The 25,853-nt window shown below is 41.1% G+C and overlaps 1 protein-coding gene across 1 annotated transcript; it reads right to left on the bottom strand.

Moving 5' to 3' along the window:
* Nucleotides 1-584: 584 nt before the first annotated feature.
* On the bottom strand, nt 585-22,981 carry LOC110696835. Its single transcript, XM_021874168.1, has 18 exons — nt 21,924-22,981; nt 21,712-21,795; nt 20,712-20,916; nt 20,505-20,613; nt 19,042-19,134; nt 18,846-18,927; nt 18,488-18,547; nt 18,342-18,394; nt 17,344-17,510; nt 4,634-4,847; nt 3,823-3,880; nt 3,684-3,740; nt 3,324-3,569; nt 1,834-1,898; nt 1,679-1,735; nt 1,506-1,599; nt 1,073-1,213; nt 585-995 (listed from the first exon to the last, which is right to left on the bottom strand). The coding sequence occupies exons 1-18, from the start codon at nt 22,401-22,403 to the stop codon at nt 909-911; spliced, it is 2,352 nt and encodes a 783-aa protein (XP_021729860.1). The 5' UTR covers nt 22,404-22,981; the 3' UTR covers nt 585-908.
* Nucleotides 22,982-25,853: the final 2,872 nt, after the last annotated feature.

Raw genomic sequence — 25,853 nt, 5'->3', positions numbered from 1 at the left:
TAAAACATATTTTTAATGAACTTCAATATTTTTACTAAACTAAAACTTTTAAATTCAAATTCTTTTTTACTAAATATTATTTGAATAAGTCGAAGAGAACATGACCTTAGTTCTTATGATGTGGTGTTTAAAGTGATTTTTTTTAGGACAATACCGCTAATTAAATATAACAAAAGGTTTTATTTTATTTTTAATTTGGATTTTTGTAATTTCGACTTTAAGATAGAAAGGAATAAAAAAAAAATTTAAAAAAAAAATAAAAAGAAAAACATTTTTCTCAACTATGGAGTATTAAACTTCTCACTTAAAAACTCTTATTAACTCTCATAGGTAGAGTTCTTAACTCTTCATCTTCAATCAACCAAAAATCTTGCATTAGTAAAATTTTTAATAGTTTTTTAGCCTTGATACTCTCTCAAGCAAACTACTCTAATTAGAGATTCGAGTTAGTTAAAGCTCTTTTTTTTTTCTCTCCCAAACCTCTCTTAGCCAAACAATCCCTAGACCATAATTCCCAAGGATTTTCCCACTGCAAACAGATCCAAATATCAATGACAAAATGCAGTATATCATGAAGCTTGCGCTTACTGAAAATAACACAATTTTAACCTTTGACATAAAAGAAGAATAATATTTACATATTTGCAACAAAATGTGTTCTAACAGCTGCTGTAAGTAAATTCCACAAGCAAACTGCACTAATCAAAATCCTACGCCTTATATATATCTTTCAAAACTTCCTGATTCTCACTACTAGAGATTTCAGTTCTATTTCTGTATATGTATGGAAAACCAAAAGATCCATTCTTCCTATTTCACCAATATTAATCCTCTGTACAAAGTCAAAAGCAATATACTTTGAACAAAAGCCCTTCCTTTTTGGTCCACAAGCAACCTTTCTCAACACCTCAGGTTTCGGACCTAGGCACCAGCTTATGCAGCATTGAGGTTCCATCAAAAATCATCAGGGCATAATACTTTTTCAAATCATCGAACTGTAAAAAGCACAATAAGCAAATGATAAGTTAGATGGCACCAAAAAAAAGACATGCATTAAGTTTAGAGAACAAACCTCTTCTTGTGGCATCTCAATGAAACCGAATTTGTTCACCCACAATGATCTTGTCTCCTCAGCAGCTGGAAGTAAAATGCGCTGTACACCCAAATCTTTAAACAAACTTTCCATACATGAATACAAGCATTGGAAGTAACCCTGCATTAATTAAATAGTTAGTTCAGTACATAGCAGATACTATAAAACACAATAGCCATCAGCCCAAAATAATACATATAGTTCACACATTTGACATCACTCAAACCATGACTTTTACTTAAAATAATCATCACAAAACAATTATATCCCAGTACTCTTTAATAGAAGTAACCAAATGAGAAATTTGACTTACATCAAGTATGATAAAGACAAGTATAGCTTTTGTGAGAAGACAAGTGACTAGAAGGAATAGTGGAAGTAGTGTATTTCAAAATAAGGAACATAAGCTAACCTTTCCAACAAAATCCTTACTCGTTGCAGCTAAGGGAACTTCAACCACCTCCTTCCCAAATACACGGAAAACAGCACATGAGACAATTATTGAGCTGCAGAATGAGGCAAGTGTAAGCAATTTCAGGAGAAAGATCAATGAGTTAACCCCAAAATGAAAAAGGAAATACTAACTTCACAGTAATCACTGCACAGCACATTCCTCCAAATTCATTTTCCTTCAAATTCCTCCTGCCAAATCAAAAAAAAAAAAGTTGCATGAATGACTCTTGATTCACGTTGGGGGTGAGCTGGGAGATGACAATCAAAGAGAATGTAAATTCACTCACCCATAAACCATATGTGGGATAAGATCTTGCTTCAGTTCACCATATCGGATTGGATCAAATTGCTCCTAAGAAATATTTAAAGAAACAGCAATAAGACTTAAGGATTAAAATGTGGGAATGGGATTGAGAATTAATTGATGGGAATACATGAAAATATGCCAATACCTTGTTCGGATAGTGGGTGGGAATATATAGGGAATAAATAACAATTTTACAAAAATACCCTTACTAAGATTATTATTTCATTCTTTTCATTAATGGCAAAAAATGTCATTTTTCCCCTACTCCCATTCCCATCCATTTAATACCCTACCCTCCCTAGGTAATAAAATGGTGGGAATTCACCCCTAAATAATCCCATTCCCAAACCCCTTTTTATTCCCATTCCCACCAAACAAACAAGGCTTATTTTTTCAATTGGGATTAAAATTCTCAATCCCACCCTCAATTCTCACTTGCCAAACACCCCCTAAGTGATATTGTCAAGGAGTACAATGATGATCACAACTTTAACAGGAGTAAAGGAAAATGCCGATCTATTTTACAGGGAAAGTGACCACTTCAGATGGGACAGGAAATTATTGATACATGGTATAATTTCTCATTGGAGCTACTACACAGTCAAATCAAAAAGCCCGTTTACCAACATAGAAACCAGCCAATTTTTTCAAGTAATTCCGTTCAAAGTTTAGATAGGTTGGCAAAACCACAATAGATAGAAATGTGTAATCAGAAGCTTTTTCCATACCCCAGATCTGTGGACCACATACCCCATTGAGATTTGGGATTATGTTAGGCCAGATCCCCCCATCTTAGAATGCATACCACTAGCTATGACATATTGTAGCTGTGACAGATAAATCTCATCAGGGGTAGGGCTGGCAAACCCTGACCCGACACGAAAACCCGACCCGAACCCGACCCGAAGTTACTGAGAGAGACCCGAACCCGACCTGAACCGAACCCGAACAACCCGAATTCGACCCGATTTGACCCAAATTTCATATTTCGTAATAATATTAAGTTTTACACTATTTTTAATAGTTTCTAAGCATAACCCGAAATCGACCCGAAATCTGACCCGAACCCGACCTGCTGACCCGAATTGCCACCCCTAATCAGGGGATCTATAGGGAACATCATGATCAACTATTAGCAATAACTATACCATGTGAAAGTAAAACCTTGACAAGGATAGTGATAGCTCATAATTATAATACAGTATTGATTAACAAAGCACATATAGCATATAGGTTCCAACAATCTGAAGCCTGCTAAGATGAATGAAATTCCACCTCTCTACAGAGCATCCACTACAAGGATTAATATAAAATTGGCGAATGTCATATGGCATATGGGCTTAACCGCTTTAGTACCAGAATGTATCGTATAATATGCCACAAGTTGAAAAAACAGAGGCAAAGAGCAGAAATAATATCTTAAAGTGTAAAGAAAGGACATATGAGCAAGAGAAAAAAGACAAAACTCACATGGAACACAGAAACAGCCTTCGAAAGAAATGGTCTTATCTCATCAAGACATGACTTTCCCCCATTAAAAACCCTCCATGTTACTACCAGATCGTCAGTATTTGAATCTTTCTCAATGAACTTTTTCTTTACCACGTCAATGAGATGATCTGGTAGCCTTTGCTCACCTTCCTCTATCAACTTCTTGAGAGAAGAATTGATACTTTCACAGTCGGAGCAACAAAACCAATTCCCGACAGGTAACTCCTGCAACAAGAGCCATACTAACAATCTTAGCCCAAGGTAACTTTATAGTATGCACACACAATAATCCTTCAAGGTTTTCATTATTAGAAATATAGGAAAAGTTATGATGCGGACCTTTAAGTCATGCATTTTGTGCTTCCTCATACAGCCTACATGATATTCTTTTTCACACTGTAAAAAGCACGTTTATTGACAGTTAGTTCCACTAGCTTTAACAAAATTATACAAGAGTTATAAATTAAGAAATAAATACCTGGTCACATATTATGACAGTACGCGGTCCAAACCCTGATTTACAGAAATCTTGAACACTGCATATGAAGAAAAAAGTATAACTCCATGTATCGTTTACATAAATTTATATTTGTATTCCATGAAGTTTTATACATTACTAATAAGAACGATGGCAGGATTCAAATGAAGGCCTATCTAACATAAACAATTACACAGCAAAAGCAACTTGTCAGCATAGATTGTTGACCTTTCACAGCTCAACCTCATCTAAATATATTATGATGATGAAAAATAGACTTAGGTCCTCAACAACTATGAATACCAAGGTTTTTAAATTCATAAATCTTATGTAATCCAGTAAATACACAGAAGGATGATAAATATTTAGTAGTAGTAATTTTATAATGGCACCTCAACCCATGTTTCTATACATTGGAACAGGGTTCTAGACTTCTAGCCTTCTATTTAACTACAAATCCTGGAGTTGATGAATTCATAAATCTTATGTAGGACAGGAATTATCTAGTTTGTTTTTATTCTACCACCTCAACCATAGACATTGGAAGAAGGTTCTATGTGCCTATTAAGCACCATGAGAGATACTCCCTTTATTTAGAACAAGCATACAACACAATATCATACAAGAATCAACCATATACATTGGAACAGGGTTCTATGTGCTTATTAAGCACCATGAAAAATTCCCCCTTTCTCTAGAACTACCATAAGGTACAATATCATACAAGAATTACAACCATCTACACGACTATAAACTTGACGATATACCGACGAGCTAAAAACTAAGGACAGCAAGAGTTCAACGATTTTACCTGCATAATGTACAGCCACCACTATCTTGAGTGTTAAGGGTCTTAACAATCCTAATGCAGCGATTAGTAATCTGTTCAATTGGGTCCACTCCAGGGACCCGACCAGCTGCTATAGCATTTGGATTGCGCTCAGCAAATTTCTCCTTCTGAAAATTATCCTCACAATACTTGCAATACCATTTATCTTGTGGAATTCTTGGTATAGAGAGGCATTCTGAGAGTAAATAATACAGAGTCATTAGTCAGGCAGAAAGTGTATACAAATGCACACGGTAGAAAATTTCCAACTTTTGAAGAAATCCTACATTTCAACAGAAACTAAACAAGTATTTAATAAAAAAAAGTAAACATACAGCAGAACATCAAAGCAAAGAGCAGCAAAAAAGCCCCCTATAGCTCTCTACTTGCATGATTACATTGATCCGGTTTAACATTACAACAAAATACACACCTCTACATCAGGACAAGAGTTCCACTTCAATGCAACTGCCAGTTCTCTCTAAACCTGATATCAATTAATTACTTTGGAGCAAGTCTACCTGATGCTAATTATAATCCTAAGTCCTAACTCATAGTTTCTGCAGATCAACCAACCATGCACAGTTAATATTGCAGAATATGAGTAGCATTTGCTCATTTTTTATTCAGTTATGTTTTCAGAGTATGTCACAGATAAATGCATTATAAACACTACAATAATAATTGATTAGGGGATTTTGCTCCCACCAATCGGAATGCGCCACGTGGGCCAATCAGGTCCTGCCAAGTGTCCCCCAGTTAGACCTCTCAGGGCTTGCCATGTGGCACACGCTTATTCGTCCACCCTGGACTTATTATGTCATGACACGTGGCATACTCCATGCCTAATGGAGAAGCCGGTCACCTAGGCCCAACTTCCGAGGGAAGCCCAATCAGCCCAAGGTTAACCTAAACCTAGATTGGCACGTTTCCCGAGGTTATAAATAGCTCCCTTAATCCTCATTAAGGGAAAAAACGCAGATTACACACATTAAACACTCTCACCTAGAGAGACCCAATCACTTTAATTTCCGCATTAATTACTCCTTAATCAAGTACTAACTTGACCGTCGGAGGCGGATCTCCAATCATCCGGAGCATCCGTTTGTTTTGCAGGTACAGGCGTCCGGTTCCACTCTCGGAATTATAACTCTCCCGCAGGACATCAGAAAACCCCGAAACATTTTGGCGCCGTCTGTGGGGAGAGTACTTCTGAGATGGCACCCACGTTTGTACCGGCTCCTGAAGAGAGACGTCCCCTGGACGATCCTCTAGTTCAGTCGGACCACGATACTGAGAATGAATTTGAAGTTGAAGCTCACACAGCTTCAGACGGGACCCTAAGGGCCCGACGTACCCGTCATACCGAAAGGAGGGAACGAGAACATCTTCAAACTGGAAGCGAGCCAGCAGGCACACCGCCTGTTCGGCAACAGCCGACTGATGGGTCTGCTCCCATCACAAGGAACGAACTCATGACCTTCATGAGGGACTTCAAGGGAGAAATTCAAGAGTTGATCAACAAGAAGCCGCCTGCTATGGACAAGGAGCAGTCGGCTAAGGAACCCTCCACTTCACGGAAGAGGAAGCCAGTTCAAGGGCGAGAGGCGACCCCTCATCCTAAATCTAGGAAGTGGGAGCCACCTGCCCTTGATTTCACAAAATACCGTTTTCCTACTCCAGGAAATAGGAAACCTGTTCGTCATATTCAGGCGGACGGGTCGAGGAAAACATACACAGACGCTCGGCTACTGCTAGAGCAGAAGAAGAGTGACCGATTGTCAGAGTCGACCTCTACTTCAAACTTCCAAGACAGTCTGCGAAATACCTCGATGAGGCATACTCAGTCGTATCATGAGAGTCAATCAGGCGGCACCTCCCGTTAGTCCGGCTTTCATAGCGACCAGGCGGTACCAAACTTACCGTTTGTACCGCAACAACAGTATTTTTTACAGCCACCTCCGTTTGGTGGACATGCAGCAAAAAATGTCCAACCTATGGACTGGCAGCTACGGTTGCTTAGACTTGGTGAACAGCCGTCGGCCTTCTCCAAGGAAATGACTGAAGCCGCTCAGCCGACCAAAGTAAAAATGTATTAGTAGGCGCCTATGACGGCACTACTAACCCAGAAGACCATCTGATGGCATTGGCATTCACCAACCTGATGTACCTTCAAGGGTTGGATGATCCCACTTGGTGCAAGTGTTTCCCAGCGACTCTCAAAGGAATCGCACAACAATGGTTCGGCAACCTGCCGACTGGTTGTGTAAATAACTTCAAGACGCTTGCTTACTTATTCACCTCCAACTTCGCCATGAACATCCCTGCGAAGAAGACGACCCTTGATTTAGGAACAATTCAGCAGGGCGAGAAGGAGGGGCTTCGTTCTTACATCAGGCGATTTAACCTGATGAGAATACAGATTCAAGGGTTACCGGATGAAGTAGCCTATACTGACTTTTTCAGAGGTCTCAAAGACGGGTCGACCTTCAAATTTGATTTGGTCCGAAACAGGGCGGCGACTCTTCAAGAGGCCTTGATTGAAGCGAAAGCCTATATACAGGCGACTGATCTTTGTAGTACGGTAAAACAGTCAGACGGGAAAAAGTCCGACAAAAGAGAAGGACGACAGAAGCACTCGTCAAACAAAGACGAGAAGAGAAAAGAGGTCTGGGCAACTGATTCCTCTAAACAGCCGTCCCAGAAGAAGAAAAAAGAATTCAAACCATACTCCCCAAAGTATGTGTTTAACAAGGATAGCCAATTTATCCTAAAGGAAATAAGGGGACGGATCTCAATTGAGAAGCCGGTCCCCATGAAGGGTTCTGCAAACAATCGGAACCAAGAAAAATTCTGTGATTATCATGAAGATGTTGGTCATCACACCAATGAATGCATGAGCAAGGTGACCTTGACACTTTTGTCAAGAAATCTACGGGGAACACTTCCTCGAAAAAGCAGTCGACCAAAAAGAATCAACAGGCCGACAGCTCCGATACAGATGATGCAGTCGTCTACACCATTGCAGGCGGCTTCTCAGGAGGCGACCCCACTATTAGGGGCAACAAAGACAATATCAGACGGTTAGATGTAAATTCCGTTCACCAAGAACGGCCCTCCAAATATTCATTTCCTGAGATTGTCATCACTGAAGAAGATCTAGGAGGGATAAGAGGGCCGCATGACGACCCTATCGTTATTGAATGTAAAGTGGCCAACCAGAGAGTTGGCCGAATCCTCATAGATACCGGAAGCTCCTCAGATCTCATCAGTAGCAAATGTCTGTCGAAACTAAAATATCAGACTGATTGCATACATCCGGCATCCCACCCTTTAGTAGGGTTTGGAGGAGGAGTCGTCCACCCATTGGGACGAGTGGATTTACCCATCCGCCTAGGCGAAAAAGGGGAAGGACGACACATGGTAGTCCGGTTACTGGTAGTAGAAGAACTCTCGGCCTACAACATGATTCTGGGACGACCAACCCTGAATAATTCCAAGGCTGTTATAATCCCATCTCTTATGTTGCTCAAGTTTGAGAGGGATAATGGAACAGTCGGGTCCTTAAGGGGAGATCAGAGGATGGCCCGAGAGTGCTATCTCTCGGATGTCAAGCCCACTGTTATGGCCACTATGTCGAGCGGTGGAAAAATAGACCTTGACAATGTCAAGGAGAGTGCGCCTGTTCAAGAAGCAGGCGGCAAGAAGAGAAAGGCATCCCAGACAGGGGCCGCAAGAAAAGACAGAAAATAGCAATCATTGGCAGAGGAGCGGTCGGATGAATTCCGCCCTCAGCCAGCTGGTGAGCATACGGACCTGATCTTAGATGACTCGCGTCCTGACAGAACAATCAAGGTTGGGACGACTGCTCTAAGGGACCTGGGTAACGACTTTCACAAACTATTGAAAGAATACAAGGACATCTTTGCATTCGAAGTCCATGAAATGCCAGACATTAGTCCTGATCTGGCGGTACATAAACTGGCCGTGGATACGAAAAAGAAGCCCGTACGGCAGAAGAAGCGGAACCATGGCGAAGAAAGAAGTCAGGCGGCAGCCGCCGAATTTAAAAAATTACTTGATGCAGGGTTCATTCGGCAATGTTACTTCCCAGACTGGGTTGCAAATGTGGTGCTTGATAAAAAGCCGAATGGCACCTGGCGAATGTGTGTAGACTACACAAACTTAAACAAGGCGTGCCCCAAAGACAGTTACCCTCTGCCTAAATTGATAACCTGGTCGACTCAACAGCCGGCCATGCTTTGATGAGCTTTATGGATGCCTACTCTGGTTTCCATCAAATTCCTTTATGGAAGAAAGATCAGGAGAAGACGGCCTTCGTCACTGATCAGGGGTTATACTGTTACACGGTCATGTCATTTGGTCTTAAGAATGCCCCAGCCACTTTCCAGCGAATGATAAACACTGTGTTCTTTGATCAGATTGGGAGAAATGTCGAGGCATATATTGATGATATGATTGTCAAGTCTAAACTTCAAAAAGATCATCTGTCGGACCTCCGAGAAACTTTCGCCACACTCAGGCGGCACCATGTCATGCTCAAGGAAATGTTTCTTTGGAGTTGAGTCTGAGAAATTTCTCAGATTCCTTATCAATCAGAGAGGAATAAAGGCGAACCCTGAGAAGGTGCAGGCGGTCATCGACATGCAGTCGCCTCGTACCATCCGAAAGGTTCAGAAGTTAACAGGTTGTCTGGCGGCCTTGGGAAGATTTCTAAGCCGATCAGGCGACAAATGCCTATACTTTTTCCAGGCAATTAAGAAAAAGGCAAGGTTTGAATGGGGGTCGGATGTTGAAGCGGCCTTCCAGAAATTGAAAGTTCACTTGCATTCCTTGCCGAGGCTGGTCAGCCCTTTGCCCAAAGAAGTACTCTACATGTACCTGGCCGTCTCTGATCATGCGTTAAGCGCTGTTCTCCTTGCTGAAAGAGACGGTTGTCAGCTCCCGGTCTACTTTGTCAGTCACGTACTGAAAAATGCCGAGTTGAGGTATCCCTTAGTGGAGAAATTTGGTCTTGCACTCTTCATGGCTGTTAAAAAATTGAAGCCCTACTTTTTGGCACATGCAGTCGTCGTGTATACAGACCAACCTATCAAGCGGCCACTGACCATCATGGAGTCGTCAGGCCGAATGATCAAATGGGACATAGAAATACAGAGCCTCGAAGTTACCTTCGAGCCTAGAAAAGCAGTGAAGGGGCAAGCCTTTGCTGACTTTATTGTTGAGATGACTCGTCCTCCTGACTCTCAAGTTCTAGACCAAGTCTAGAAGGTATATGTGGATGGAAGCTCTACTTCAAATGGTTGTGGAGCAGGCGTCATATGTCAGTCGCCAGAAGGCGACATGTACGGGTATGCTCTACGCTTCAGTTTTCAGGCCTCAAACAATGAGGCAGAATATGAAGCTTTACTAGCCGGAATCCGCATGTGCAAGGCGGCAGGGGAAAGAAAAATAGACGCCTGTTCCGATTCACAATTGATAGTGAGTCAGTACAATGGCGAATACGAAGCAACCCATCCGGCCATGATCAAGTATTTACAGGCGGTCCGACAAGCAGTCGGCACCCTTGAGGATTTCCATCTGACCCACGTGCCGAGATCAGAAAACAACCAGGCGAATGCACTTTCAAAATTAGCATCATCCGCCTCCTGTGATACTCCTCGAACTGTTTTTTGGGAAGTAATGGAGAGGAGAAGCATTGAGGAAGACCCTATTGGAATCTTAGACAAAAGCTCAACCTGGATGGATCCAATCAGGGCATATCTGACAAATGGTACCCTGCCGGATGATCATCAACAGGCGGCAGCACTGAAAAAACGAGCAACCAGTTTTGAAATAATAAAGGGAGAATTTCACAAAAGGGGGTACCTTCAACCCTTCTTAAAGTGTGTTACTCCAGAAAAGGGGCGAGAGATACTAGATGATCTTCACTCTGGTTACTGTGCTTCCCATATAGGCGGTAGGACGCTTGCTCAACGGGCAAGGCGGCAGGGCTACTTTTGGCCTACTTTAGAAGCAAATGCGATGGAGATGGTGAAAAAATGTGACAAGTGCCAAAGGTTTGGCAAACTAATTCACCGTCCTCACTACCATTCATAGCCCACTACCGTTTGCTAAGTGGGGCATGGATATTCTGGGTCCATATACGCCTGCTACAGGCGGGAGGTACTTACTTGTTGTCGTCGACTACTTCACTAAATGGGTAGAGGCGGAGGCTGTAAAGGGAATCAAGACGAAGGATGTAATTTCATTCATTTGGAAAAATGTCATCACTCGGTTCGGGGTTCCCATGTCTATGGTTTTTGATAATGGTCCCCAATTTGAGACGCCTGTTCTCAAAAGCTGGTTGGGTGACCAAGGAATTGCACACTACTTTGCATCTGTCGGTCGTCCACAAGCAAACGGCCAGGTAGAAGCCTTTAATAAAATCATCTCAGACGTTCTCAAGAAAAAGATTGAACGAGCAGGCGGCCTATGGGCGGATGAATTACCACATGTTCTCTGGGCCATTAGGACGACTGAAAAAGGGGCGACTGGAGAAACTCCATTCCTCCTAACTTATGGTGCGGAAGTTGTTCTTCCAATAGAACACTACGAGCCGACTCTTCGAGTAATGCTATGTGACGAAGAGGCAAACTGGGAAGCCATGCGCCTGGCATTAGACTCACTTCCTGAAAGGAGGGGCAATGCTGTCTTGCGCCATGAAATTTACCGCCTGAGAATGACTAGATCATACAACAAAAAAGTACACAGGCGTCCACTCAAAGTGGGGGACTTTGTACTTAGAAAAATGGAAGCAGTTGGAAGGGCTAATGAGTCTGGCAAACTAACTCCCAAATGGGAAGGACCCTACCGAATCTGTGAAGAGGTCAGGGACGGTACCTACCGTCTGGAAACACCAGACGGCCAACCGTTGCCTCGAACTTGGAATGTAGATAATCTTAAGAAATATTTCTTTTGAATGATGTAAATAGTCAAGGGCTACTTAATAAAAGTTTGCATACTTAATATTCAATTTTGTACTAAGAGGGGCACGCCTACTAACAAACAGTCGGCTACTCTCCATACTTTGTTTTCATTTTTACTTAAGAGGGGCATGCCTAATGACAAACAGTCGGCTACTCTCCATGTTTAATTTTTATTCTTACTTAAGAGGGGCACGTCGCTTGTTTCACTCAACCGGCTACACTCCCATAATACAGTTCACCAAGAACTATCAAAGGCTCATAGCTAAAATGATCAGACCAGGCGCCAAGCCAACTGATCAAAATATAAAAATTCAATTCGACCTGTCCCAACGTTATAGCAGGCGTCCGACGGCATCCATCCGGATGAAATTCGTCGCAGAGAGCAGCTCCCTTTTTGGGTGGAACATTGTTCTATAAAATCATTACACGGCACCTATACGACTGTCTAACCAAGACAACCACGTGGCCGTTTCCCGGACAAGGATAACTCTCACTTAACCACTAATCACGTCAAGCAAGTGTTCGCAGTAACCATCCGGGTCAACCGACCGACTAAACTACTTGGGATAAGAACAGTTGGTATTTTATGAGTTAAAAGCCAACAAACATTGGCGAATAAAGGGGAACAACCGGTACCCACCGCTTGATACCTCTACTACTCCGTTACTTGGCAACTAGGTAACAATCATGTTTACTTGGTCACTCCTTAAAAATTTAATATGAAACTAAAAAGGTGTTCATACAGCACCTGTTCACACTAGATTAAATATGGCGGGAAACAGTCGGCCTAGACGGCCTAAAGTCTCTAGCCTAAAAACATGACAAGTAGGAAACCACTTTCCTACTTGGTTAATTTTACAAATGACAAGACCGCCTGCCTAAAGGGGATCCAGTCTTTAAAATGGTTCGAATACCGATTGGATAATGGCCGACTGATCGTCTAGCCTGGAAACAGATAACCAGTCGTCCAGGGGCATATGCGGCGTGACTAACTATCCGTACCTGTCTGCAACTATCGGCCATGTAAAACAGTCGGTATAGTGTACAATTGGATATCAGAATATTCAATACTTAAACAAATTTGAAGCAAAACAAAAATATTCATTAAAAGGAAGCCGGTCATTAAAGACCGGCAAAATATTCAGAGCCCCGGCCCCCTGGCCGGGTAAATACAAACAAACGGCACGCAGGCCGGGGAAAGAAGACATAAAGCTTATGAAGGGGGCAGATCTTCAATATTAGCAGCTGCCGCCTGGTCAGCACTCTTTTTGCTGGACTCGGCTTCAGCTGCATCCTTCTTCGATGCATTACCCCAAGCGGCACAAGCGCCACTACCGGCTGCTCCTCCTCCTCCAACGCCTCTTCCTCAGCAGCCGCCAGGATCTCTTGATTATATCTATCAGAACACTGACGGTACGTTTTTTCCCGGGAGGCAAAGTCGGCATTGGGGAAGAGGCGGCCCCAAGTCATGCGCTGGATTTGAGCAGAGTCTTCCATCATCTCCCGGACCAGCTCTTTCTTTTCTTGCTCGGTCTTTTCCGAGAGCTCCTGAGTAAGACTCTTCTTCTGGGTCACCAGGCGTTCCTTTACGCACGCCAAGGATTTCTCCAAGGTTTCGTATGAGGACATCTTTTGGCGAAGAGGTCTCAGCTCGGTCTTGAGGTTGTTGATGGTCGCCTCCAGCTCGCTATTCCTCTTCTAGGCCGCCTCTAACTGAGCCGGGATAGCGGCGGTAGCCTGCACCTGATAATAAAGAATATCAATTGTCAGAACTTCATTTTGGGCAATTTGAAACATTGCCTTATCACAGTCAGAGGCGGCCATAGCTTTTGCAGCCTTTACCTCTTTGTTTTTCCGGTCAAGCGGCTTGCGAAGGCCGTTCACTCGGAGCAGGGCCTAAGTAAAAAGGGGAACAGTCGTCAGTTTCCAAACAAAAAAGAAAACAGGCGTCCTGGAATTCAAATACTCAAAAATATGCTAAGTATACCTCAGCAAGGACCCCTGCAATCCCGTCTAGGTCAAGGGTGCCGACACCCCTGACCGCCTCTCTTTCAGCTGGAGGTACGGCCTTGATCATAGACTTGGCCACTTCGACCTAGTAAAGAAGGGAGCAAGTCTAAAATTGACAAGGACAATTTCATACTTCTAGGTGGCCCAGCTGGAGTTTTAGAAGAAGTGGTCGGCTGTTTCTCAGCCGCCGCATGTTTCCTGGCAGAACCAGGAGAGCTCGCAACAGTCGTCCTCCGGGCCTTGGGGTCCGGCTGTTGGGAAGAAGAAGCTCTTGGAGCGCCCGTCTAAAAAAGAAGAAAAGAGTCAGTATATGCAAAAACACAACTCCAAAAAGAGGGTGAAAGGTTCGAAGCCCACCAAGGGTGCCCCCTTGTTAGGGGAGTCGATTGAAGACTGTTGCATGATGGAGGCCCGCAACATGGCCGCCGCAGTCTTGGAGGCGGTAATTTTGCTCATGGCGTCCGCTGCAAAAACAAATAGCAAAGTTAATAAAAGTCATAACAAGAAATGCACGGAACAACAGAGTATTCGACAGGCCGGCTACCTCTTGAGCACCGATTGCTGAGGCCACAGGCGGCCAAAAAGTACTCGTCGTAGAGCCATTTGAAGCTCGGGACGCAGTGCAGGGGTACTTGCTCTCGTACCCCTGAAGTAGAGTTCACCTTCGACTCTACTTTGAAGAGTCCTTTATCTAGGATCTCTTTCTTAGCCTTTGGGGGAACAGGCGGCATGCTGCGGCCGCCTGCAAGAAGGGTGGGTTCCTGTTCCACCTGTTGAAGCGCTTGTTCAGCTCTGTGTCTGAACTCTCAATGATAAGGAAGGTGCTCCGCCAGTCCTTCCATTTGTTTGCTTTACTTCTCGTCATGAGGTACCCCCTGTGGCTCGTCAATTGATACCAGCCGGTACCGCCTGCCTTAGGGGTCCAGCTGAGGTAGTTCATGTGGGCGAAAGCCTCGAAGTTCGGCTCCACCCCGTGCAGTTCGCACCCGGCCACATAGCCGAGTACGTTGACCCAGGAGTTCGGGGCTAACTGCCATAACACCAACTCATACCCATCCAAGATCCGCTGAACAGCCGGATGTAGTGGGAAGCGCAGCCCAGCCTTGATGGCCGCCTCGTAGATGCTAAAGCAGGCGCCATCATAACTGGTACCAGCCGGCCAGACGACTGTGTCTTCTGGATCCGGCACGAACACTAAAAAGCCGGGGCCCATTGTGTGGTTTGCGATAAAGCTCCCCACTTTCTCTTGCATGGCCGTGATCCGCCCCGAGGTACCGTTCAGTAGTAAGAGGTATTTTGCTCTCGGTGAGAGGCGGATGGCTCCGCCCAATCGTCCCCCTTCTCAACTGCGTGAGAAAGCCTCGCCTCTTGTAGGCAAACTGTTTTTCTCTTCTGTGTCCAGAGAAGCATGGCCAGAAGAGCTAGACTCGGATTCGTCCTCTGACGAGTCCGAAGAGGACGACTCCTCCCCTCTCCCGGAGGGGCCCGCCTCCTCTCCTTTAAAAGGAGCAGGAGAGAATGTAGAATTGTCAACTGTAAAATGGGAAGGGGTCACTTTGACTCCTCCCTCAGAACTGCCGGCTTTCAAGCCGCTTTGTTTCACTTCCACATCTGGCGCCTGGTCAGATGTTTCACTAATCGGCACCCTGTGGGAGGAGCTGTCTGAGTTTGAGATTCTGGCAGTCTTTTTTGTTCTGGCCATCATGCTCTGCATAGACACAGATACAGTCGGACTTTGTATAAAGGGCAAAGACGGGTCCAGAAAAGGGCAGGCGACACTCCTAGTCCTAGATTCAGCCGTCCTCGGTGACCGGCTGATCACTAACCTAGGTCGTGTCGTGTGCTTCCGTGGTGCCATTTCAAAAAAGAATAAAGTAAAGAGAAAATTAAGAGTAAGAGAATCGACGGTTACCTGAACGAGTGACGATTGATGAAGTTCTGAAAATCCTTTGCAGTCGGCTTGTCAGAGCAGGCGGTAGGCAGAAAGGGTCCAAAATGTCAAAGCAAGTTCAGGGGTCCGAATGTTCTCTCACAAAGTTTTCAAGTGTGAAAATGACCGAAGTCAACACTCCTTTATATAGGCGAAGTGGAAGGCGAAGGGTCACTTCCAGAATTCAAAATTTTGGCGGGAGAATCTCTCGGCCTCTCGCCGAGTGACACTTGTAGCAGGTCGTCGCCTGTTACAAGGCGACACCTGTCACAGGTAACACGTGACCAGTCACGTGCCACCTGTGAGGGGCAAATGATTAGGGGATTTTGCTCCCACCAATCGGAATGCGCCACGTGGGCCAATCAGGTCCTGCCAAGTGACCCCCAGTTGGACCTCTCAGGGCTTATTCGTCCACCCTGGACTTATTATGTCATGACACGTGGCATACTCCATGCCTAATGGAGAAGCCGGTCACCTAGGCCCAACTTCCGAGGGAAGCCCAATCAGCCCAAGGTTAACCTAAACCTAGATTGGCACGTTTCCCGAGGTTATAAATACCTCCCTTAATCCTCATTAAGGGAAAAAACGCAGATTACACACATTAAACACTCTCACCTAGAGAGACACAATCACTTTAATTTCCGCATTAATTACTCCTTAATCAAGTACTAACTTGACCTTCGGAGGCGGATCTCCAATCATCCGGAGCATCCGTTTGTTTTGCAGGTACAGGCGTCCGGTTCCAGTCTCGGAATTGTAACTCTCCCACAGGACATCAGAAAACCCCGAAACAATAATTAAGAAAGAAAAAGCACATCAGCGCTGCAGTTTGTGATTAAAAAACACATTAATGGTCATTGTAAGAAAAATTGCAGAAAATTGTTTATTATTATTTTTTATTTGTTACTTTTTAACATTACATAAAATACTCTTAAAACTCATTCTACTCGTATCAGCTTATCAGCATTTTGACATGTAAAGCAAGGGCGCTATGCTGTAGAAAACCAAATATTAAGATCTAATTGAAAACATAAAACTGAAAAAAAGCATAGTAGAGTAGCTATAGTACTGAATCCTAATAAGATGTTTTTATCCATAGATCCTTTTCAGAAGAAGCAGAGAACGATAGAGCTGTTGGTAATTAAAAAAAAAAAAAAAAAAAAAAAAAAAAAAAAAAAAAAAAAAGCCTATCTAAACCCCATACAGGTAAGTAGGTAACAATACCAACGGTATGATGATAAAAGAGATATACAAGTGACATCACCTTCAAAAAAGGAAATGATAAACCTAAAGTCTTCTACTCTCTAAACTAAAACTATTAACACTGATGCCCTTACATGAAAGAAAACATACTAGCAACAACTATGAAAAGTCTTCTCTGTCTAGCATCTTCAGAGAAAACAGAGATACATTAAATTTTGATTTGAAGCAAAAATTTACTAAACTAACCATTGTATGGCACTGACAGTAAATTGTACCTCTAGCTTAAATAACTACAGAAACTCATCACTTTAGGAAAAAATCCATGATTTGAAACTCAAAGCTGCTGCACAAGTCATCACAACTTCAAGAATAATGTATAATTAGTTTTCCAGTCAATCATTCTCCTAAATTTTCCTTCAACCTAACATTCTACTCAATCAAAATTTCCCTAATTATATTCACTATTAGAACTTCAACATAAATGAGGGAAAAACAACCAGAACATCCCCAAATAAGTAGCAAGACAAGCATGTTCTTATTATTAAGCGTACACAGCTAACCTATATGAAATGCCCTTGGACAACCATCACAACATAGTAGATTCCCTGAACTATGGCAGACGCTGCATAGGTCATCATTATCATCTGTTGAGAACTGGCTTGCTCTTGATAAAGTGAGTGACAATTCATGAAGAGATGCACCATTCGAAGTGTATATATTGAGGTAACTGTCAGAAGAATATACAAAATCAACATATGTAGGAAAAAAGATGCTAATAGACTAGGAAAAATATTACATATTTATAAGCCAAATATGGTTCCATTTTGATACGTACAGATTTACGTTAAAACTGTCTTAACACCTACAGATTAAAAACACGTGTAAACAGGTTTCCAAAAGAAAAGACAACAGCAATAAAATCTTTGCATAATGTTTGATGAAGGGGTCGATGCCTGAAGCAATTTCTTTAATCATCTTCTGTCCATAATCATATAACTTCAATATTTCTTTTGGGCGATGTTTCACTAAGGGGTCCAGGCTTCTACAGTAATTTCCTTAATACTCCCAGTCTCCAGAGGAATACCCGTTTCTTTTAATAATAAAATATCTATATAATAGTTAAAATTGGTTAGGGTAAGAACATAAATAAAGAGATAAGTCTAAATGGAATATCCTTTGAGTGACAGAGAGAATAAAGCTTTAGAAAAATAAAATTGCACTCTAACTCGATTATACCAAAAGTAAATAAATAAAGTCTAGTAGCACGTGGATTTGTGGAAATGCAGTGGGAATGTTCCAAAATAGTGAACATGCTATCTTAAGAGTTAAATAATTTAAATTTCAATTCTGGCTTTACATGATCAAGAAGGAAGAGACTCCAGGTGTAAGTGCATGATTCAGTAAAGAAATTCATTTATCCAATCTGTCATTCTGCATATGCCAGGGCTCAATAGATGTATGCCTCAAAAGTGTAGAGAGAGAGAGAGAGAGAGAGAGAGAGAGAGCCCACAGAAAACAGCACCAGTGAAAGAAACATATAAAATCTACATCTACTTACGGCTTCCTGCGAGAAGGAAATCCAGCATGTGCCTCAAATTGAGATGGGCTAACCTGTCCATAAATTATAAATAAATAAAATATGAGTGAACAAAGTTCTATCCTAGGTATACAACTGCACATGTAAACCAAAAGAAGAGAAAATACCTCTGTCTTGCAGCAGTAACAGAAAATTCCAGAATTTTGCTTGTAGCCAGACAAAACCTTCTGTTCAGCAAAGAAGCAACAGCGCAGGAAACATAAACATCATTTCAAAATAATAGACTCAAATTAAACATCAAAAAGAATCATGCATTGAATCTATTGATAATCGTCTTATAAATAATCTCGTCAGTGTGGTCGCTGTAAAAACTTCTAGATAACCATCTTTACATAGATTTTACTAACACAGATATAGAATAACTCATGGTGAAAACTAAAAGTAAATCACAGATGGCCCATTACTCTGAAGTAAAGAGACTAATGGAGGATATATATATTATAAGTTTCGTCCAAATCAACTGACCTCTCCACGAACATAGTATCCCAATTCTGTACCATCAGGCAAAAAATCATCCTGGAATACCAATTTATGCAACCGCAAGTCCCTAGGGGGGAAAAAAGAAAAAGAAACAAAAAACACAGGCAATAAGTCAACAGATCAATCTTTTGACAACAAGGAAGTCAAATGGATGGCTATCAACAAAACAGAGTACACTCACTTCAGGGTTATCTTGCCCTGACTTTTAGTTGATTGCAAGCTGATTTTTGAGACATGACTAGAAGAATTCTGCTGTGAAACAGGCTGGCCATATCTGGAAATGTAATGAAATACCTCAGTACACAGAAACATATGTATTGGCAAAACAAAAAAATTCTCAGTTTACAAAAAATAGATAAAAGTAGCTTGTGTACATCATTCATGCTATGAGTGCACACATCAAGACAATGTTTTTTTACAAAAAAAAAACAGTAAATAAAAATCAAATGCCAAATTATTAATGTTACTAGCTTAAGAAAAAGGTATGCTGCTGAACATGCGAAAGTTTGAAGTTGGATGATGTACAACTTATAATGCAAGAAAACTAATAAAGTATTCTACCAATAAATAAATACATAAAATTTATGTCCAGTGCTAGGATTTTCATTCTCATTAGCACAATTTGTGATTAGGGGATTTTGCTCCCACCAATCGGAATGCGCCACGTGGGCCAATCAGGTCCTGCCAAGTGTCCCCCAGTTGGACCTCTCAGGGCTTGCCACGTGGCACACGCCTATTCGTCCACCCTGGACTTATTATGTCATGACACGTGGCATACTCCATGCCTAATGGAGAAGCCGGTCACCTAGGCCCAACTTCCGAGGGAAGCCCAATCAGCCCAAGGTTAACCTAAACCTAGATTGGCACGTTTCCCGAGGTTATAAATAGCTCCCTTAATCCTCATTAAGGGAAAAAACGCAGATTACACACATTAAACACTCTCACCTAGAGAGACCCAATCACTTTAATTTCCGCATTAATTACTCCTTAATCAAGTACTAACTTGACCGTCGGAGGCGGATCTCCAATCATCCGGAGCATCCGTTTGTTTTGCAGGTACAGGCGTCCGGTTCCAGTCTCGGAATTGTAACTCTCCCGCAAAACATCAGAAAACCCCGAAACAATTTGTATTTCATAATTTCTTTCATTGTAAATGATTTACAACATTCTTAATCAGCACTAACAGTCCAAACACAGTAAAATCTCCGAGATTGGCATGGGGAGGCTGGATGAATTAGATCTCAACTTAAACAATTCAATCCCAGATCTTTTTAAAGACAGTAAAACAAAGTTGAGAACATGAAAAAGACAGTTTGAATCATTATATAATCCCAAGATATTATGATTAATTATCAGGGGAGGCCTAGTGTTGTTTATGACTTTTATCTTGATTCCCCACTGCCCAAAACAAAAAAAAAAAAAAAAAAAAAAAAAAAAAAAAAAAAAAACACAGAGAGAGAGAGAGAGAGAGAGAGAGAGAGAGGTATCAGGTATCAAGACACAATCATGCTCTAATGAAATCTACATAATACGCATGAACTCCAAAAAAGGATATCAGAATTTTACCAACTACAAATTTACTCTTATAAAATGCACAAAAGGCAAAAAATCCTATGTCAAACCAAATGCTTTAGTCCAGCATACCTTTCATCAGTGTTAATGCCTCGAATTGGGGTCATATGAGAAGCTTCCAAATCTGAGCAGGAGCTGCAAAGCAGCGCCATTCTTCCAATACTAGCATCAGAGATAGGTTCTAGAAGGGAAGATCATTACAATTTCAATCAAATTCTATAACAATTCTCAATATAGAGAAGTAGAAAATGTTATACAATAATAAAACTCCAAATATACCTTTGCATTCGACACAAAATGCAATTTTCTTCTCAGTTGAAGAACTAATTGCATTTTGGATTGAGACTTCTAGATACTTCAGGTTGGCATTCTTGCACACAGTCAAAATGTCCCGGAGGCTCTTTCTATTATCCAAATATATGTACTCTGGCGGACGTTTATTTGAGCTACCCGCATGCAATTCGAACTGATTTGGCGTTACAACCTGCATAATATTCATAATTCATTAACCACAAGAGAATAAAGGATTTAGCAATCGATCAACACCCATAAAGAGTGATCAAATGGCCAAAAGAGTAACAGCATTATCGCACACAACAGTAATGCACTATGCAAAGCTAGGTACCCATTAATCAAAACACAAATCTCAATTTCACAATTTACTTGCACTTCACTGTTCTGAAGATCATAAAATACATAGGGTTGTTTTTAATTAAGATATAAATCCCGATTAAAAGTCTCACTGATCATCAAATACGAGATTAATTTACATTTCAAGCCACTTTTAGTAAGTTCATCAAACATTATTCAAATTATTCTAACAACATACGATGATATGATCATATGAGTATACATAAATAACATAATCCAACACATGCAATTTATGTTACACAAATTGGGTACTCGTGTCTGACATGGGTACTTTTCCAAGTGTCAACTCAGCTATATAGGCCCAAATGAGATGCGGAGGTGTCCATACTCATTTCCAAGTGTCACCGAATCAGCTATTTCATATGCAGTACTTTGTAGTAAATAACATAGTTTTGGCCCAAATGAGGTGTGGAGGTATCCATAAGACCTTATCCATATCAGGGTTTCTGAGTACCCGGTACGAGTACTTGAGGTGAAATGTAGAGTCTAAGTTACATAATAGGCAGAATATGCTCAACACGAATATACCCGACACGAGTACTTGAAGTGAAATGTCGAGGCCGAAGTAACATAACATGCAGAATATTTTCAAAGAAAAATTAAATATATAAAGTACACACCAACTTACTTGAATGCCCTTGCAATCGTCACAGAAACACAAAATTCCACACCCTCTTATAATTCCAGCAAGCCCTTTATTCGACGGAAATTTCTGTCAAAACCACACCAAAATAAATCAAAATTACATCATTTCAAGCATAAAAAATACCAAAATGTTCTGCAATCAATTGTTTATTCTACCTAAATGTTTCAATTTTTCTGGGTGTTTAGCAAAATTACCTTACTACTTCGAATGTACTTAACAGATAAACCCTCCAACAACCCAGTTTCAAGAAGCTCCTTCAATTTCTTAGGAACCTTCTTCGTTACATTACTACCTTCATCCTCAACAATGGTGTCACTCTCATTTCCATTTCCATTGACTTTCCCATTCTCTCTCCTTTGACTCTCCACATTTTGACGACGATTATACTCGTCATCACTCACCATATCCACAACATCACTCTCCGCCTCATCCTCACTCTCCATTAATCGAGGAGATGACGTCATCTTCCTCATCCTTCCCACCGGTTTCTTCTTCATCTTCTTCACAACCTGCAACTCGTTCACCTCAGTCACAGGACTCTTCCTAACTCGAGTTCGACTCAGTAACCCAGAAATCTCGTTTTGCGATTTCAAAGCAAATTGAAACTCTCGCTTATGCCCTGCTCTAATCTTCGATAAAACCACGAATTCACCTCCTTCTTCAACAATCGCCATTGTTAACCGAGACAATTCCTTCAAAACTTCAGCAAAAATCCAACGAATTTTACAATTGACTTGGGGATTTTAGGAACCCTAGAAAAATTGAGGAGAGAGAAAATTGAGGATTTGTATTGAAGAAATGAATGTGAGTTGGAAGAGAAAGTTGAGTCTTAGCTAAGAAGGCTTAACGATTTGCTGTCTTTAACTATTTATGGGTTTAGTGAATTTGACGATTTTACCCCTAAGGGTAGAGATGAAGGATTGGATATGTTTGATTGAATGTGAAGTAATTTGAAGGTGTTATAAGGAGTATTTTCGGGATTTACGGATATTAAGGGGGGTTTTGATGAAATTTTTTGGGGGAAAAATATATTTTGGGGAGGAATTTGAAACGTCCGGAAAGTTCGTAGGCGCAGAAAGTGAACAATGGGAGAGGAGAGAGAATAGGATGGTGAGCTGGGGTCAAATAGTCATATATATGGGTGGGTTTTGTTCTTTCGTGTTGCCTATTTGGGTTATTTGTTTTTTTAAGTATTACAGTTTGACCGGCACATAGTTTTAGGCAATTTAATTGAAGTTAATAGTTTATTGAAATTTAATACATGTGAGAGGAGAGATATAATAAAAAAAAGTAGGAGTGGATTTGGTTAGCGACCATGAGTGAAGAGAGAAATAGTGCGTGTTCGGCAAAATATAGCTGTTAGCTGTTAATTAGCTGTGAAAATAAATAATTAAGTATGAGTGTTTAGTAAACTAGCTGTTAGCTGTAAAATCCTAAAAAAATAGAAGAAAATTTTAACAGCTACTTAGCTTTTCACAAAAGTTAATATTACCTCAACCACTAAACATTACACCCACCGCTAGATTCCCAAACACTCAAAATTTTTTTAAAGTAGTGGTTTGAATACGTCAAACCACTAAAAGCTACTCAAAAGCTAGTGCCAAACACGCCCATAATATTTTAATGTAGTTTTTTTTTTTTGTCAAATATAGAAGTGTAACACTTATTAAAACACGGCCGGATTTGGTAAGCATAACACTTAAAAAAACACAAGAGAGAGTAAATAAAAAATGTTATGTATTGGAAAAATTATACATAGTACATTTTTTCAAACAATTTTTAGACAAATAAAAAGTCAATTTCTAAGTACTAAGTGAAAATTTATGTTTTTTTTTTTTATTCATATGAGGAACAAAATCCAAAGGGAAAGAAAACAAGAAACAAAGCAGAGAAACAAAACAGAAATAAACAATAAAACTAAGCTCCTAAGGAGGTACAAGGCGAGGCAGAGATACCCCCCTTGCATCCTCATCTAAAATCCTACCAAGCTCTAAAGGAATGAAATTAACAATACAAAAATTAGTGTCTTGAGTGACGCCGCAGTTGGCCAACCAATCCGCCGCGCGATTTGCTTCTCTATAAAATATGAGTTACCTTCACTTTCCAAGTAGAGCTTCAAATCATATTCAGACACTCAGCAATAACATGAGCATTTTCTCCTCCAATGCTGTCTCTTTTACGCAAAATTTGGATGCAAGCAAGATTATCGAGTTGAATTTCCAGCTGTTGAATTTGGAGATTCTGAGCAAGCTTTAGACCCTTTGCAAGAGCTAGGATTTCAGCTCTAAAGGCTGAACAAATACCAAGGCCTGCAGTAAACCCCGAAACAAATTGGCCTTCACAGTTTCGAATTATACCACCCCCACCAGCAATCCCTGGGTTACCCTTGGCTGCCCCATCACAGTTGAGTACATACCAATCATCTTGAGGAGCTTGCCAAGCAACATTAAACTCCATCTTGTTTCTCAAATAGCTGGCTTTACGAAGAGGCTTCAGGCAAAGGCTGCGCTTAATTTCTTCAACTCGCACTCTGAGAAATGCTCCTAAATCCACTGGAATTTCATCCTTTTTATTATGAACACGACAATTGCGCCATCTCCATAGCCACCAAACAGCAGTTCCAAAAATAATCGGCCAATCTTCAGCCATCTCACTGTCTCTATTAGCCAGATTCGAGGTGATCCAATCCTTGGTATTGCCTTGTAGAAACTGGAACAAATTCGTGGGCTTAACTAACTTTTTCCAAACCATCTTGGCAGCAGGGCAATCCCTCAGGATGTGCAGGGTAGATTCTTCATCATCACCGCACACATAGCATCTAGCATCATCTCTCAATTTTCTCTTGTACATGTTCATGTTGCCTAGCACACGATCGTGGCAGGCTAGCCATAAGAAGGCACGCATTCTTTGTTGAATTGGAGCCTTCCATACTTCATTCCAGCAGTCCTCATCCAAAACATCCGTCTCATGTCTCATAATACGAAGAGCTGACTTAATAGTAAATCTGCCCTTAGCATCCCCTTTCCAATATACAAGATCTCCTATACTAGGATCAACACGAAGCTCATGATTTTGGATTAGCTTAAGAGCGTTTTCGGGAAGAAATTCTGCAAAAATGTTCCAATGCCACCCACAATTCTCTTCCCACATGTCAACAACCATAGCATCAGCTAACTCATTAGGAATATCTTGGATAGCCACATCTCTTAGTCTAGCATCTCCAGCCCATTTATGGTCCCAAAACCGAGTACTAGCTCCATTGCCCTCTGCAACATGCATACCTTCCCCAAGTAGTGTAGCATTGGCTGTTATCCCACTCCACACGTTTGACATGCCAGCTTTTGGTTCAAACATATCAATGTCGCAACGACCTTTGCAATATTTTGCTCTTAGCACCCTCGACCATAAGGCATTCGGTTCAGTGAGAACCCTCCACCCCAATTTAGCTAAAAATGCAGCATTCGCTTGTTTAGCCGAGTAGATTCCAATACCTCCATGATCCTTAGGTCTTTGCAAAGCTTCCCACGCTAAAAGATGAACTTTATGCTTATCTTCATCACCTCCCCAAATGAAGCGTCGAGTTTTCTTATCAATATTTTCACAAATTGATCGAGGGATTTTCACCGTTTGCATAGAGTAAAGAGACATAGTTGAGATTGTGGATTTAGCCAAAGTAATACGGCCAGCAAGAGATAAATATTTAGATTTCCATCCCGCTAACCGCCTGTCTATCTTCTCACAAAGGTGTATAGGTGTCTTTGGTCACTCGACTTGTTAAAGTCGGCATGCCCAAGTAGGTCCCTAGATCATTAGTGACCTCCATCTCAAGAACTGCACTAATATCATGCTGCAAGGCCTAAGTGAAAATTTATGTAATTTCATTATTTCAATTACTAAGTTTAGTTTTTTTTTTTTTTTGAAAACAAATTATTAAGTTTAGATGATTTTAAATAAAATAAAATGACGACAATAAGTTCATGTAAATTAATAACGAAGATTAAATAAGAGAGAATTTAACGTGTGTTTTTTCATATTATTTTAATCTTATTTTATATTATTTCACAAAAATTTGATAAAATAAGTTCAGACCTTTAGACAAAATGAAATAAATTAAAATAATCTCA

Source organism: Chenopodium quinoa, unplaced genomic scaffold (genome assembly GCF_001683475.1).
Source record: "Chenopodium quinoa cultivar QQ74 unplaced genomic scaffold, ASM168347v1, whole genome shotgun sequence".
Classification (NCBI taxonomy): domain Eukaryota; kingdom Viridiplantae; phylum Streptophyta; class Magnoliopsida; order Caryophyllales; family Amaranthaceae; genus Chenopodium; species Chenopodium quinoa.
This window is presented reverse-complemented; position numbering and strand designations above follow the sequence as displayed.